The sequence below is a fragment of the Neoarius graeffei genome, chromosome 16 (assembly GCF_027579695.1).
Source record: "Neoarius graeffei isolate fNeoGra1 chromosome 16, fNeoGra1.pri, whole genome shotgun sequence".
NCBI classification, from domain to species: domain Eukaryota; kingdom Metazoa; phylum Chordata; class Actinopteri; order Siluriformes; family Ariidae; genus Neoarius; species Neoarius graeffei.
Window position 1 is genome coordinate 44956158 of NC_083584.1, and position 17911 is coordinate 44974068.

A 17911-nucleotide genomic window follows, 5' to 3' on the forward strand; every position below is an offset into this window, starting at 1 on the left:
TTTAGCTCCAAGTTATTCTGACTGCACCAGAGCACCAACCGGTTTACCTCCCGCCTGTATGCAGACTCATTGCCTTCTTGGATGAGGCCTATGACCGTAGTGTCATCTGCAAATTGCAGGAGTTTTACAGTTGGGTCCATGGAGGTGCAGTCATTGGTGTAAAGGGAAGTCTGTATGGGTCCAGCTGAGGAGCTTCAGGAGTTGGACTCACAAAAAAAAATAAAAAAATTACCAACACTATTTGGCGGCACGGTGGTGTAGTGGTTAGCGCTATCGCCTCACAGCAAGAATGTCCGGGTTCGAGCCTTGTAGCCGGCGAGGGCCTTTCTGTGCGGAGTTTGCATGTTCTCCCCGTGTCCGCGTGGGTTTCCTCCGGGTGCTCCGGTTTCCCCCACAGTCCAAAGACATGCAGGTTAGGTTAACTGGTGACTCTAAATTGACCGTAGGTGTGAATGTGAGTGTGAATGGTTGTCTGTGTCTATGTGTCAGCCCTGTGATGACCTGGCGACTTGTCCAGGGTGTACCCCGCCTTTCGCCCGTAGTCAGCTGGGATAGGCTCCAGCTTGCCTGCGACCCTGTAGAACAGGATAAAGCAGCTAGAGATAATGAGATGAGATGAGACCAACACTATTCACTTAAAGAAAACTGCAACCATCTTATTAAATATATTTTTTTCACCTTTTTATTGAATAGGACAGTGTAGAGACAGGAAATGAGCAGAAGAGAGAGACGGGGAGGGACCAGGAAATGACCTTAGGTCAGAATCAAACCCAGGTCCCTGGATTCATGGAATGGCACCTTAGCCAGCTGAGCTATGACGCCCCACAACCATCTTATTGCTGCACATAGAAAGAAGGATGCATTAAAGGTGTGATATGTAAGATTTAGGGGGACGCAGTGGTGTCGTCAGGGCTATAGCCCCGGTTATTTTCGCCTTCAAAAAAAGTAAAAGATTAATAGAAAACTTAAACAGATCAGAACTTGACTTGCAGCATCCGAAGACAGGGGAGGGGGGATGTACAGTGGTGCTTGAAAGTTTGTGAACCCTTTAGAATTTTCTATATTTTTGCATAAATATGACCTAAAACATCATCAGATGTTTACATAAGTCCTAAAAGTAATTAAAGAGAACCCAGTTAAACAAATGAGACAAAAATATTATACTTGGTCATTTATTTATTAAGGAAAATGATCCAATATTACATATCTGTGAGTGGCAAAAGTATGTCAACCTCTAGGATTAGCAGTTAATTTGAAGGTGAAATTAGAGTCAGGTGTTTTCAATCAATGGGATGACAATCAGGTGTGAGTGGGCACCCTGTTTTATTTAAAGAACAGGGATCTATCAAAGTCTGATCTTCACAACACGTTTGTGGAAGTGTATCATGGCATGAACAAAGGAGATTTCTGAGGACCTCAGAAAAAGCGTTGTTGATGCTCATCAGGCTGGAAAAGGTTACAAAACCATCTCTAAAGAGTTTGGACTCCACCAATCCACAGTCAGACAGATTGTGTGCAAATGGAGGAAATTCGGCTCAGATACGTTTTTTGAACTGGGGGGGACAAAGCTGCCAGCAAACCAACCCCAACCCCATCCCCAACATGGGTTGTCAACATGTGTTGACTTTCTAACTATGCCTGTGTGTTGCGTGAGTGGCAGTCAGTCAACAACTCTTCGCAAAGTTTCCTTATGAAACAATATGCTCGCTGAAATTATGGCAGGGAACGCCAGATTAAACATTAAAACTGCCTTCTGAGCACTGTATCTACAGGCTACCACCGAAAGAAGGAGGCTACCAGAAAGGCATCTCTACTCCGTACGATTTTACTTTCACTACGACATTACTTTGAACAGACTATCAAAAAATTGCGAGGTGATATGATAAAGTAAGGCACAGTCTACTTACAGTCGTTGTCATCTCATGCCACTTTATCCTTCTACAGGGTCACAGGCAAGCTGGAGCCTATCCCAGCTGACTACAGACGAAAGGCGGGGTACACCCTGGACAAGTCGCCAGGTCATCACAGGGCTGACACATAGACACAGACAACCATTCACACCTACGGTCAATTTAGAGTCACCAGTTAACCTAACCTGCATGTCTTTGGGGGAAACCAGAGCACCCGGAGGAAACCCACGCAGACAACATGCAAACTCCACACAGAAAGGCCCTCGCCGGCCCCGGGGCTCAAACCCAGGACCTTCTTGCTGTGAGGCGACAGCGCTAACCACTACACCACCGTGCCGGCCTACAGTCGTTGTTTTTTGAAAAAAATGATGCAATCGTTTTCTGCCTTTTCGGTTTGGCACCCTTCATCATGCCGTGTTGGGGTCCTGAACTAGGAGCTGTCCCCGATATGCCTGTCAAACTCGTTGTGGGTAACCATAGCAACCAAGCTCGAGCTCGCAACCTGTGCAGTCTGTGCAGCTCAACCAACCGAATATCAGTCTTTGTTTTGTTTTATGTGAGTTGTTGCAACTATGTATGTACTGCTGTGCACCTCAGTAAACCGAATGGTAATTAGTCTTTTGATTTTTCCGTGAGGTTTGCCTTATGCAAAGAAAGACAGCATAGATGTTTTTTCCTCCCTATAAGTGGGGGGGACCGAACGAGGTGAATTTAAATCTGGGTGGGACGAATCCCACCCATCCCACCCTCTATCTGCGCCCGTGATAGTCGGTGAGGTCACAAAGGACCCCAGGGTAACTTCTAAGCAACTGAAGGCCTCTTTCACATTGGATAATGTTAATGTTCATGAGTCCACCATCAGGAGAACACTGAACAACAATGGTGTGCATGGCAGGGTTGCAAGGAGAAAGCCACTGCTCTCCAAAAAGAACATTGCTGCTCGTCTGCAGTTTGCTAAAGATCACGTGGACAAGCCAGAAGGCTATTGGAAAAATGTTTTGTGGACGGATGAAACCAAAATAGAACTTTTTGGTTTATATGAGAAGCATTATGTTTGGAGAAAGGAAAACACTGCATTCCAGCATAAGAACCTTATCCCATCTGTGAAACATGGTGGTGGTAATATCATGGTTTGGACCTGTTTTGCTGCATCTGGTCCAGGACGGCTTGCCATCATTGATGGAACAACGAATTCTGAATTACACCAGCGAATTCTAAAGGAAAATGTCAGGATATCTGTCCATGAACTGAATCTCAAGAGAAGGTGGGTCATGCAGCAAGATAACTCTAAGCACACAAGTCATTTTACCAAAGAATGGTTAAAGAAGAATAAAGTTAATGTTTTGGAATGGCCAAGTCAAAGTCCTGACCTAAAACCAATCGAAATGTTGTGGAAGGACCTGAAGCGAGCAGTTCATGTGAGGAAACTCACCAACATCCCAGAGTTGAAGCTGTTCTGTACAGAGGAATGGGCTAAAATTCCTCCAAGCCAGTGTGCAGGACTGATCAACAGTTACCGGAAACGTTTAGTTGCAGTTATTGTTGCACAAGGGGGTCACACCAGATACTGAAAGCAAAGGTTCACATACCTTTGCCACTCACAGATATGTAATATTGGATAATTTTCCTCAATAAATAAATGACCAAGTATAATATTTTTGTCTCATTTGTTTAACTGGGTTCTCTTTATCTACTTTTAGGACTTGTGTGAAAATCTGATGATGTTTTAGGTCATATTTATGCAGAAATATAGAAAATTCTAAAGGGTTCACAAACTTTCAAGCACCACTGTAGCTGGGTTGAAGGCTTTTTTTTAAAATCTAATTAAAAGGAATAACCAATAGAAAAGACAGGAAACATGTGACCTCCACTCCAGGCAGGAACATGTGACCTAGTATTAAGGTTATAGTTAGGGTTTGGGTTAGAAGGTTGCATGGAGGTCATGTGTTTCCTGTCTAGAGTGGAGAATTTAGGGATTTCAACATCAACAATCCATAGTATCATGAAAAGATTCTGAGAATCCAGAGGAATCTCTGTACATAAGCCACAAAGCTGAAAACCAACATTGAACGCCTGTGACCTTCGATCCTTCAGGTGGCATTGCATTAAAATCTGACAAGATTGTATGAAGGATATTACTATATGGGCAGCACGGTGGTGTAGTGGTTAGCACTGTCACCTCACAGCAAGAAGGTTCTGGGTTTGAGCCCAGTGGCTGGCGAGGGCCTTTCTGTGTGGAGTTTGCATGTTCTCCCCGTGTCCACGTGGGTTTCCTCCAGGTGCTCCGGTTTCCCCCACAGTCCAAAGACATGCAGGTTAGGTTAACTGGTGACTCTAAATTGACCGTAGGTGTGAATGTGAGTGTGAATGGTTGTGTGTCTCTATGTGTCAGTCCTGTGATGACCTGGTGACTTGTCCAGGGTGTACCCCGCCTCTCGTCCATAGTCAGCTGGAATAGGCTCCAGCTTGCCCGCCACCCTGCACAGGATAAGTGGCTACAGATAATGGATGGATGAATGGATAGATGTGGCCGCATATGCGCTGAATGCTGCACTGAATGCCACTGGGATGAAACTGCTGTTGTGAGCAGCTGGTGTAAATCTGCAGCTCTGCAGACAGATGTTATTGAGAAGAGGTAAATGTCAGTGAAGTCTAGGGTTAGGGATGAAGTCATCGCCTCTGTTCATGATCCTTTGACTCAGGCAGTAAACTGCGATAATGACTTGGAAGAAGAAATTCATGATAAGGAGAAGGTGTCTAAAATTTCACATATAATGTGAGTGTGGCGGCACGGTGGTGTAGTGGTTAGCGCTGTCGCCTCACAGCAAGAAGGTCTGGGTTCGAGCCCCGTGGCCGGCGAGGGCCTTTCTGTGTGGAGTTTGCATGTTCTGTCCGTGTGGGTTTCCTCCGGGTGCTCCGGTTTCCCCCACAGTCCAAAGACATGCAGGTTAGGTTAATTGGTGACTCTAAATTGACCGTAGGTGTGAATGGTTGTCTGTGTCTCTGTGTCAGCCCTGTGATGACCTGGCGACTTGTCCAGGGTGTACTCTGCCTTTTGCCCGTAGTCAGCTGGGATAGGCTCCAGCTTGCCTGCGACCCTGTAGAAGGATAAAGCGGCTAGAGATAATGAGGTGAGATAATGTGAGTGTTTGGTGGAACAAGTGGGTCCATTTCAGTATTACGAACTTTTCAGTATAACAAACTATTTGGACGTCCCCCAAGGAGTTTGTTATAGTGGGGTTGCAGTGTAATTGTTTTGGTGGTTCCAAGAAAATAATATGTTCAAAGTTTAAGCCTGTTTGAAGTAAAGTTTGATTCCTGCACACGTAGTGTAAGCGTACACATAATAACCAGACAATCACCTCGACTACCAACCACATACCAGCTTGTGGCAGCGAGGGTGTGGTCGAGCGTCGACTGTGAATGGCAAGGAGTCTGGAACCATCAGGTAATATGTGACAAGGTACACCTGTGTCTAATTACTGGCTGTCTATTAATGTGTGTCTCTGTGTGTCTTTCAAACAGCCAGGAACAAGAGAGAGAGAGAGAGAGAGAGAGTACCCAACTTCATTACTTAAGTCAAAGTCCAGATCCCACTGCTCAAATATTCCTCCGATACAAGTGAAAGTTGTCCAGTCAATTTTTTACTTAAGTTAAAGTACTGAAGTACTTGCTTTTAAAAATACTTAAGTATTAAAAGTACATTTTCTGTCAAGGCATCATTGTATTATTGCCACAACGCTTACAAAACTTAATGCCATTACCAAAGACAGAAATGTGAATTCACAAAATGAACGCATGCTGTGCCATCATGGTGGTTTAACATTAAGCTAGCTAGTCAGTTAAGCGCCACCTGACATGCTAGCAAACTCTTTTCAAACTCAAAATCATATTGGGTAGCTAATGCTACTAGAAAAGAAAGATTTCTACATTCTGTTTATTTGGCAAGATTATGCTAAAACATATTTCTGAAAGGACTTCAGATAAATTAATGTTATTCATGGTAGAGTAACTCAGTTTTTACACGCTAACTAACAGTGTCCAAGTTAACTAGCTACTATATGTGTAAATGTTAGCCATGGACAAGGCTATGGCAACTTGGCGGGCAAATCCATAGAAAGTCATTTGACTAACCAGACTGCATAGCTATTGCAACATTATCAGTAGCTCTAAAAGCACAGGTAACTTTATTACAAGCTTTCTCTTGGAATAAAATGTTTAGATCCCTCAATATGCTTCTGCAAGTTGGACGGCGAGTTTTTGGCAAACAAAGCAAACATTTAAAATGAAACGAATCTTTATTCCTTTCAGAAAACTGAAACATGGGTTTGAGGCCATGAGTGCGTGTATTCTCCAGAAGAACCACCTCCTTCCATTCTTCCACCAACTGATCATGTTCAAATAATGCTGCTGGGAAATCACTGAACTTGATTTTATGCAGTCTATGGACGTGATGTGACCCTAGTGATTACTGATAGACTGTCTCAGTGTCACCTGCGGAAAAAAAACAATCATGTTTTAGAAAAGAAAAGAAAAAATATCCACTCTCAAATCTGCTTCATAGTAATGAGTAACGAGGACCTTGACAGAAATGTAGTGGAGTGAAAAGTATAATATTCACCTTTCAAGTAGTGAAGTTAAAGTCATAAGTTTAAAAAAAAATACTCAAGTAAAGTACAGATACTCAAAAAGTGTACTTAAGTACAGTACTCAAGTAAATGTACTTCGTTACTGTCCACCTCTGGTCTACATATGAGTAAAAGTCACTGAAAAGTGTCAGTAAAGTCAAAGCATACCTCAAATTGCTGCGGCTGTTTCCAGTTCTTCATTGACACACCCATAAAGTTTCCTCCGGGTGCTCCGGTTTCCCCCACAGTCCAAACACATGCAGGTTAGGTTAACTGGTGACTCTAAATTGACCGTAGGTGTGAATGTGAGTGTGAATGGTTGTCTGTGTCTATGTGTCGGCCCTGTGATGACCTGGCGACTTGTCCAGGGTGTGCCCCGCCTTTCGCCCATAGTCAGCTGGGATAGGCTCCAGCTTGCCTGCGACCCTGTAGAAGGATAAAGCGGCTAGAGATAATGAGATGAGACTTTATTTGTTCTTATTTTTTCTATAACTCATAATGAGTCAACAGCACCTTCAATTTCGTTGTACGGGTACCTTTGGAAAAGTGACAATGACAATAAAGACTTAATTTACTCTTTACTGAAAATCAACATAATTAGCTTTGAGTCTATATATATATATATATATATATATATATATATATATATATATATAGTCAGCATAAAACAAATCAGTGTATGGTTGTGATTACTTCAATATATATGTGTGTGGTTACATGTGCATAAAAACACCAGCAGTATTCAGTTGGTTGCAATCTGCAACCTCACCACTAGAGACAACCAAATCCTACATAGTGCACCTTTAAGCACGAACAAGCAAGTACATAAATATGTTCAAAGATCTGGGGGGAATCTAAGAATAATTACTAATAGAAAATAGCAACAGTACTCTTAAAATAACAAAAACAAAACCTAACCACAATTCACTGATCGCCTACAAAAGAGTCATAACATTTCAATAATCTGTTATTTTTGTGTGTTATTGATGAGATTGAGAGATTAATGTATATAATTAATTTCTACCATTAAAATGTTAAACTTATGAGCACTTTTACTAAATTTATTCTTATATATGCCATGTCTGGAGACAGAAATAAAAAAAAAGGTAATTACACGTTCCTGAATCATGGTCTGTAGCAGGCCTGGAATTTCGTCATTCAACTTAAAGCGGCAAGAGATAATGGGATGAGATGAGATGAGATGTTGAAGATGAGTTCAGTACCATGCTAGCTGAATGGAATATATCTGATAGACCACGAAAAAAGCCATTATTATTATTATTATTATTATTATTATTATACATACACACTCTCTTCATATCAGTATTCTCGAAGGCCAATGCTAGCTTACCTGCGCCTCGGTGCTGTTAGCGCGGCAGTCCAGTTACTTTCCAGCTGGTGTAGTGTTAGCGAAGGCCAGTGCTAGCAGAGTCAAGCTGATTATTATTATTATTATTATTATTATTATTATTATTATGATTATTATTATTATTATCTTCCCTGTGTAATTTACTTAATTACTTTTAAAATCAACATTGACAACTACACACAACAGAGTGACCTGGCAGCCAAAATTCTCTCAAAACCTTCTGTTTTTAACAAAGCAAACCTGGCAGCCATGTTTGTTTAGAAATTGTCACAGGCGCTCGCTGACATGGAAGTTTTATGTTGCCGACATATGATGTGTTTTCTTGACAACGTGCAATATTGTAACAATATTGCATGCTCATTCTCTGTTGGGTACAGTGCAGGCCTGGAATTTCGTCATTTAGGGGCAGGGCCACTTGGCCTTTTGTGCTGTCAATTTTTTGAGGGCACGAAGGCCAAAAGCCAGGGCACCAAGGCCATAAAATAAAACAATGATTTTAAGTTCACGTCTATAATGAATTTAATTTAAGGACTAATGACTCTTCTGAGGAAGATTGGAGTCTCAGTCGAAACTATCAAGCAGGTAAAGAAACATCTCCTACACTATTATGTCTGAAGATAAGAAAATATTGAACACATCTAAACTTATCAATCCATCACTCACTTCAAAAATTGTAAAACTTATTAAACCTATATCCTCCCATAATTTTTGTTCAATTGACACCAAATGTGCAAGAGCGTCTTCAGACTACTACGCAGAAATCTACTACGCAGATTTTTGATTAATCAAAACTGAGCCTGGAGTCCATCAAAATGTTTGACTGTAAATGGAACATATACTAGCATGCAGGCTACTGATTAACCCATAAGAGCCCAGACCGATTTCTCAATCAAGGAAAATTACTGAGGAAATAAAATGAACTAAATAGACGACAAAGAAAACATTTCTGACCTTTTATTTTTTAAAATAGCACTTTCATGTCTCATGATCTGAAATATTAAATTGCAGATTTGCAGAACACTGCAACACTATTACACTGTTAACCCCAAAGTTCATTCTATACAAACAGTTTGAGTAAACACCACTTTTAAAGATTAGTTTTATTGCATTACTTAAACAGTATGAGTATATGAAGAGTATATGAGACAGTCATTGGGTGTACTCATTTTTGTAATTTAAACAAACTTAAACTATCATGTTTTACCTCAGGCCACAGTGCTGCCCTGTTGTGATCGGCTCAAAACTCAAGACAAGTCTGTGCTTGTCCGTTGACGGCTACAGAGGAAGTTGCGCCATTTTCTAATTTACACAGAGCAATTTAAGGTCTTTGCACTTTTGACAGCAAGCGAATTAGCATTTGTTACCGGCTACAGTCGGTACTCGGCACGTTAAAAGTGGGTCAACATTGTAACGACACAATGTTACTGTACAAGCAATGCTTATTTAACGGTAACAAACTTAAGCCCTATATGTTGAAATTCCTATCTTATTCGTTCGTTAATTTATCACACAGTCTTACCTCAGTCAACTTCTTCCCTCCTTCTGTGAAAATTCAACGTCTCGGATGCGGACACAAGTGGGCAGGGGATGTGTTTGATTAAGTCTCCTGGTTGGCTGGTGATAGATTGGTATCATTATAGCGCGTCGGAGCGGTTCATGCCAGGCTCGAGTCCGATCCACCACTGATGAGTTGCCCAATAAGAATCCAGAATGTCATCAAAAGACGTATTTTTTTTCTCAGTAGACGCAGGTGATGTTAAAGCCTATTGGCAGTCACGAGGCAGACTACAAAACTGCAAAACCGCAGGGCATCAAGGCCACTGTGGCCTTACGGCAGATATTTTTTCCAAGGGCACAAGGCCAAATTGAGAGGGCACGAGGGCCATGACCCTCATGAAATTTCTGCCCTGGTCTGTAGTGAAGAAATAGTGAATTATATCTTGAAGAGAAGACAAAGGGCCAGTGTAGATTTTAAAGAGTGAGATATATGCACAAGTGTCCAAGAGGATTCTAATAACATTCTCCTTTAGCAGAAATAGTATATTTGTATAGTGTAATAGTAAATTGTCTTACAAATTTGTTATCACATTTTCAAACCATTGCATTATTTGTACAATTAAAATAATTGGTCAAGTAAGGGGTGGCACGGTGATGTAATGGTTAGCGCTGTCGCCTCACAGCAAGAAGGTCCGGGTTCGAACCCCGTGGCCGGCAAGGGCCTTTCTGTGTGGAGTTTGCATGTTGTCTGCGTGGGTTTCCTCCAGGTGCTCCGGTTTCCCCCACAGTCCAAAGACATGCAGGTTAGGTTAACTGGTGACTCTAAATTGACCGTAGGTGTGAATGGTTGTCTGTGTCTATGTGTCAGCCCTGTGATGACCTGGCGACTTGTCCAGGGTGTACCCCGCCTTTCGCCCATAGTCAGCTGGGATAGGCTCCAGCTTGCCTGCAACCCTGTAGAACAGGATAAAGCAGCTAGAGATAATGATATGAGATGGTCAAGTAAGCAAGTTCAAATTTAATTACACAAACTAATGGATGCATTTGTTAGGCATCTCATGTGGCTAAATATGGAGGAACTGTAATGATGACTTCATTTACTTTTTAAAAAACATAATTATAGCACAATTACTATGTAAAAACAATGTCATTTGACACAAATGTGTGTGTGTGTGTGTGTGTGTGTGTGTGTGTGTGTGTGTGTGTGTGTGTGTGTTATGTTTCCACCCACGAATAAGCATTTGGATCTGTCTTGAGCTGCACTATGTAGCTAAAAGTATGTGGACACCTATGTGTGGTTCTTCCATAGCATTGTCTAGAATGTCTTTGTATGCTGTAGAATTACAGTTTCCCTTCATTGGAACTAAGAGACCCAAACCTGTTCCAACACAATAATGCCCCTGTGCACAAAGTGCTCTATGAAAACATGGTTTGCCCAGATTGTAGTGGAAGAACTTTAATGTCCTGTACAGAGCCCTGACCTCAACCTCTTTGGAATGAACACCTCTGGGATGAACTGGATCATTGGCTGCACCCCAGGCCACTAATCTTGTAGCTGAGTGAGTACAAATCCCCACAGCTACACTCCAAAATTTAGTGGAAAGCCTTCCCTGAAGAATGAAGGTTATTATAAGAACAAAGGGGAATTAAATCTGGAATGGGATTTGCAACAAGGATGTATGACAGTGATGGTCAGGTGTCCAGAAACTTTTGGCCATATAGTGTTTTTTTTCAGAAGAGGTTCAAACTTGAAATCCTCCACGCCTGCAGCTTCATCTTGTTACAACTGTTCATTTCATATCCTGCAATACAATTATCAAAAGAACATGATTTTTTTAAAACCAGAACTAAATTATACTACTGTAGCAAAAATATTTGTTTCCTTGCTCTACTTCATTTGGCCACATTTTTCAATATTACACTTTATTCGCTCTCTTGCTGTACATGGGATTTTTCTTTTTCTGATTTTGTCCTTTTTTGGGTCGATCCATCTGTTTCTAAGTGCAGGAATCCATTGCATCCTGATAGGATATTTGATCATATCAGATCATTCATATTTGGATGAACTGCAAATCTGCAAATATCGTGTGTTTGATGTTTGAAATCAGATTCTTTGGGTTTTACAGCTTATGACCTCCAGTTTAACTTATGCAAATTGCACAGTTACATCTGGATAAGGAATATCACTTACAAGTGGTTTTACAAAGTAGAAACAAGTCCTGTGAGACGGTGAATGATATCTGGTACAGTTAGAATAAAGATCTCAGATATTGCAACTGAGAGGATCCTGAGAAGATCTGATTAGACTTTTAGACTTTGGCATTTAAACTATATGAGAATATTTATAACACATTCACATAGTGCAATGAAAACTTTTAAACTGATCTGTTTTCTCTTCGTATCTCACCAGAAGAGAATGGGTTCCCTTTTGAGTCTGATTCCTCTCAATTTTTTTTTCCTTTTTTCATCTTAGGGAGTGTTTCTTTGTCCTTGTTACCTCTGGCTGCTGGAAAACTGCAGACTGTGCTAATGCATCAATTAACTTTAATTCTCCTAGTCCCATTACAGCAAACATAATTAATGGTTAAATATATTAGATATTCTCTTGGGATAACATGGATAATGTACTGATTCCAACAAACAGTGTAAATAATCATCATTATTCTTCAGCTGGATCCCAAACAGTGTGGAAGCATATAGATGAGAACAAAATACTGTATTAACATTCAAAGTGATAAGTCAAGTCAAGTTTATTTTTATAGCGCTTTTAACAATAGACATTGTCGCAAAGCAGCTTTACAGAATTTTAATGACTTTAAACATGAGCTAATTTTATCCCTAATCTGTCCCCAATGAGCAAGCCTGTGGCGACGGTGGCAAAGAAAAACTCCCTCAGACAACATGAGGAAGAAACCTCGAGAGGAACCAGACTCAAAAGGGAACCCATCCTCATTTGGGTGATAACAGATAACGTGATTATAACATTTTAATGATTTTAACATGAAGTCTGTTTTGTTGATGTTATAAACTCTTCACTGATGGAAACTTGAGTGCAAAACTGTTCATGACAACTGGAGTCCTAAAGTTAACAAGTCAACTGTAGTCCTCAGCCATAAAAGCATTACTGTAAGAGTCCAGAGTGTCTTCCAAGTGCAACTTTCAACTGTCCTCATGGGGCCGTCCTCCACAGGAGCGATGTGATGAGTCTCCAGCCAGACGTTGGATCAGGTTGGATCAGGCAGGCCTGAGGAGCAGAAGTGGTCAGCATCTCGATCTCAGGATTGACATGTAACTCAGAGGAACAGACGGGGGGGAACACAGGTTATTAGGTATGTCCAATGTCACCAAATGAGTAAGAACAGTATACGTTTTGCACTGAGTTCAAGCACAGACTCCGGCAAAACTAGCTATGACAGCATAACTAAAAGGGGAGAGCCAGAAGGTAGCACAGGCATGAGGGAGCCCCGGGACATAAAGCATCAGCCACTACACCGTCAACAAACCCGAGTGAGTGAGTGAGTGAGTGAGTGAGTGAGTGAGTGAGTGAGTGAGTGAGTGAGTGAGTGAGTGAGTGAGTGAGTGAGTGAGTGAGTGAGTGAGTGAGTGAGTGAGTGAGTGAGTGAGTGAGTGGGGGACTGACAGCATCCATACATCCCAGTTTACCAAAACACTCTATGCCTGAGGATCCTCCAGATCTACTCCTTTACCTCATAAACACTATTAACAAAAGGCTTGACTAAGGGGAGATTTTACTGAAGCAGCTTTGGCAGTAGATTCAACATACTACAGTTAATGAGTCAAATGAAAGCTTTAAAAGCATGATAGATAATAATTTACAATAGCCACTATTTGGAATACATGTATATATACAGTACATACATATACAGTACTGTGCAAAAGTCTTAAGCACCCTGTTTTTTCATACAAACTTTGTTATAGATTTCTATTATATGACTTCTACATTATCAAGTCAGTACAAAAAATATTTTAGAGTCCAAACATTCGTTTTCCAGCACAAAAGTAAATGTTACAGGGAAAAAAAGTTTGTATCTGAGCAGCATATTCCATAAGAGAGCACTTTTCAGATTAAAAAAGAAAACATAATGAAGGCTGCTGGGTTTTGGTGCAAAATGAAGACGCGAGTGTGACAGTCAGTTAAAGTGTGCAGAAGAACTGTGGCTGGTTCTGTAAGATGCTCAGTAAAACCTACAGCTCATTTCCTTATCAAACTGCACTCACTGGACCTGAGACTTTTTTTTTTAAAGCAAAGGGTCGTCTCACACTAAATATTGACTTTGTTTCATTTATTTTGCATAATACTCTGTGTGTGGTGTGTGTGTGTGTGTGTGTGTGTGTGTGTGTGTGTGTGTGTGTGTGTGTGTGTGTGTGTGTGTGTAAAATCAACTGAACATTGGATAAAGCAGGGAGGTGGATGGATGGATGGATGGATGGATGGATTGATAGGAATCTATCATAAATTTACAACATACTGTATAATTATAAGATTATTAAACCGATTTTGAGACATTTACTGATTTTAAACTTGAAATAGGCCGAATCAAATTTTGTAATTTTAAGTGTTTATTTCTAGAAAGAAGCAACATTAACTGCCAACAGAATAAAAGAAAAATAAAGCTTGAAATTTGCATTGTAACAAAGTCTTTAAATCAGTTTAATTATTTTGTATTTAGTTTACTGTAATCTTACAATATAAGAAACTCTCTATACATTTCACTATATTCAAGATATTTTTACTTATTAAGATTTTTAATTTTTTTTGCAGTGTACATGTACTTCAGTACGGGATGTAATAAAAATTAAGTGTAATGCACGACGTTTCCAGAGAAACAGGATGTTTGGGACAAAAATACATCAGCTGTGGAAGCTCTTCTGAGACTGGAGGAGGTTGAACCTGTGTACCAGGCTGTAGTGTCGTGTACCGGCCAGACGGGGGCGCTCTAGATGCACAAAACACTCAGGAGCTGGAGGTAATTGTTGAATTTTTTGAACGTCATTAATGACAACTGCCCTTGTGGGAATAAGAACGAGTAATATGATCTCTGTTGGTCGAGAAATGAGTTAAGTATTTGATTAAATACTCTGGGTTACATCACTGATGCTTTAGTGGAATTCTTTGTAATTCTGTGCATGTGTGCAAAAACAAACAAACAAACAAACAAACAAAAACAAACAAAAAACATTTTAATGATTTACCAGAACTTGCAAACCATCTGAATTTTGGAAAACCTTATAAAACATGTTATTATTATTATTATTATTATTATTATTATTATTATTGTTGTTGTTGTTGTTGTTATTATTATTATTATTATATGCAACCCTCTGTTGAGGTGTCATGTATTGCAATTATGTACAAAGTTGTACCAGTGATGGAGTGTATGTGTGTGTGTGTGTGTGTGTGTTTTGTTAATTCCTGCCCTGTTTATTCCAGAAGAGCAAGTGGGCGGTCAGGGGATTTAATATTATCTCTCAAGCCTGGAGAGGAAGCGCACATGGAGCAGGATGTACAGCTACAAGGCATCGCTATGGCTTTTCGGTGCTTTCAGGAACTTCTGTGAGCTTCTTCTGGAGCAGACAAAGTTTTCACTGGAGTAGTGAAAGTATCAGTGTTCACGTGCGGCGACACACACACACACACACACACCATGTTCATCTGCAGCATGGATTTCAGGAATACTAAGTATGGAAGGTAAAGTGCATTCAAGACTGCTTTACTTTTCAGCCTCAGCTTTACTTGCTGTGAGTATCTATCTATCTATCTATCTATCTATCTATCTATCTATCTATCTATCTATCTATCTATCTATCTATCTATCTGTCACTACATGGTTTCTCTTTGAACAGATCCCGATGATCAAAGACAGCTCGGTGCATGTTCTTTATTTATCCTATTCAAGGTTGTCCTGTTGCTCTCCAGAGGGTCCAGAAGTCATTCAGTACAAAAAAAGTGAAGAAACAGAGAAAGTAAACAGATCAGTACTCAGGTGACTTCAAGTAGCCTTTCTTTTTCTACACTGAGGAGCCATTTATAAGCCTTTGTTGAAATAGAGGTTCTTGTATAACCTGGACTATCCTGAGAGTCAGGGTTCTCAGTGTCGAGACGTGATCAGAGCTGAGTACTCTGGTTCTGAGTGAAGGAATGCGTGTGTGGCGGATGTTGACAGGATGGGGTAGCGTTTCCTTCAGGATAAGCAAAGCTTTATTTTCCCTTTGTGTTCCTTTCCATCTGACAGTGTTGAAGCAGTGTTCAGAAAACAGCCTCATGGCTCACTTCTGAGATCAGTGAAGCTCAAACACTTTCATTTTGTTACACGAGTCAGTATTTACGGGGGTGCGTGGTTTGCACTGTTGCCTCACAGAAAGAAGGTTCTGGGTTTGAACCTCGTGGTCGACTGGGGCCTTTCTGTGTAGAGTTTACATCTTCTCCTTGTGCCTGTGTGGGTTTCCTCAGGGTGCGCCGGTTTCTTCACATTCCAAAGACATGCGGATTTGATCAACCGGCTACTCTAAATTACCCATAGGTGTGAATGGGAGTGAGAATGGTTGTTCATCACTGTGTTAGTCCTGTGGTAGATGAGTGACCTGACCCCAGTGTCAGCTAGAATTGGGTCCAGTTCACCTGCGACTATCAAGGGATAAATGGATGGATGGATGGATGGATGGATGGATGGATGGATGGATGGTCACTCCATTTTCATTGTTTTTCATTTCATGCTCTCCAAAATGCTTGAGAAGTTTAAGAAGAATGCCTTTGTAATAGTCTGAATAACTTTCCATGTCTATCACATATTTCATTTGCTAATTAAAACATGCAACTACAGTACCAGTCAAAAGTTTGTACACCCCTACTCTACTCATTCCTAGGTTTTTCTGGATTGTGACTACATTGTAGAACAACACTGAAGACATCAAGACTATGGAATAACATCTGGAACATATATGGAATTATGTGTTAAACAAAAAAGTGTTACAAAACAAAATATGTTTCATATTTTAGATTCTTCAAAGTATCCAGCAGCGTTTCCCTTGATGATGCTTTGCACATTATTGGCGTTATCTTAACCAGCTTCATGAGGTAGTCACCTGGAATACTTTTCAATTAACAGGTGTCTCGTCAAAAGTTAATTAGTGGATGAGTTTCTTGCCTTCTTAATTGATTTGAGATCAAACAGTAAATAATAATAATAATACAGTAAATAGTCCTATTTAACACCACAACTGTAGTAATTCATATTATGTCAAGAACCGCTCAACTAAGTAAAGAGAAACGACATCCATCGTTACTTTAAATCATGAAGTGACTTTTAATTAATAAAAATAAAGAAAAACATTGAACTTTTGACTGGCACTGTATTTCCCCTGCTTATACACAGTAAATACCACAAACTACACACCATTTTCAGTTTTACTTTTAGTGCAGGTACCTTTCCCTTCTCATTTCTTACATTCTCTTCAGAACTGGACACGTCATGTTCTTTATAGACCCTTGACATTATCTGTGTGTGTCTGTGTTTAGGTATCCGTATACTACTGTACATGTTTTAGTACCAAAACCATGATGCTACTCTTGTACGTATATTTACAGCATACGTCTACAAAACCTCAAACCGTGGCATTATGAACACAATGAAGAAGCCCTTAAATATTTATGTCTCCTGATACCAAGCGAAGGTGTGTTCCAGCTTGGGAGCAAACTCGTGAGTGAAAAGGTTTCCATTGTGTAAAACTGAGTACATTATGGCCTTTGCATGCTAATCAGAGTGGCCTGGCCTACAACGTATCTCACGAACAAGGAATAAAACATGACAGGGTGTGTTATAGGAAAAGAATCAACGATGGAGTGGTGCGATACTGTTACCACTCCAAAGTTGATTGTTTCCATATGCAGCATGTACCAAATGTTTTATTCTGCTTATACTACAGCATATTCTATTTGTTAATGAATGATGTCATATATTTTAATCATTTATATTTACATTTAATGATGTGGAATGATTAACGGAGCATATATTTACTTCCGGATTCTTTTACTGCCACACAATTGTGTTGGTAATAATTGAGTAAGTAGAGCTTACCAATCAATCAACAGCAAACAATACACATAAAAGTGGCAAGAAATGTGAATTCAGTGAATGCAAATTTATGAGAAGATTATGTACAAATATGCAGGTGGACTAAAAGCAGTAGCAGCACTAATGAAGTAGATGTGTCGCATTAATGGCTGTAGAGTAATACAATCAGAATTAGCACTGTAGATGGATTTGTTATGGAACCAAATCTTATTTATTATAAAGTTTATATCATAAGCATCCCGTACAGTATACAATTTCTTGTGAATTAGCGGTTACTATAGAAACAGTAATGTGTTCGAATTAATATAACCCTGTGATATACAGTAAATCATAGCACTACTGTTACCATGGTATTGTTATAGAATATTAATCGTATCAGATTTAAGAATTTGACAGCGCTGTGGTATAACACAG

General features: G+C 40.1%; 1 protein-coding gene across 5 annotated transcripts in view; it reads left to right on the forward strand.

The window, feature by feature from the left end:
- Nucleotides 1-14304: 14304 nt before the first annotated feature.
- mmd2a (monocyte to macrophage differentiation-associated 2a) overlaps nucleotides 14305-17911 on the forward strand; it is a 40718-nt gene continuing 37111 nt past the window's right edge. For 2 of the 5 annotated variants that reach the window (XM_060943061.1, XM_060943056.1), the window contains exons 1-2: nucleotides 14305-14392; nucleotides 14857-15114. In XM_060943061.1, the coding sequence (XP_060799044.1) occupies nucleotides 15071-15114 (44 nt within the window). In that variant the 5' untranslated portion in view covers nucleotides 14305-14392; nucleotides 14857-15070. Of the gene's footprint in view, nucleotides 14393-14439; nucleotides 14483-14856; nucleotides 15165-15322; nucleotides 15410-17911 lie in introns of those variants that run through there. The other 3 variants (XM_060943059.1, XM_060943058.1, XM_060943057.1) reach the window with 3 other exon arrangements.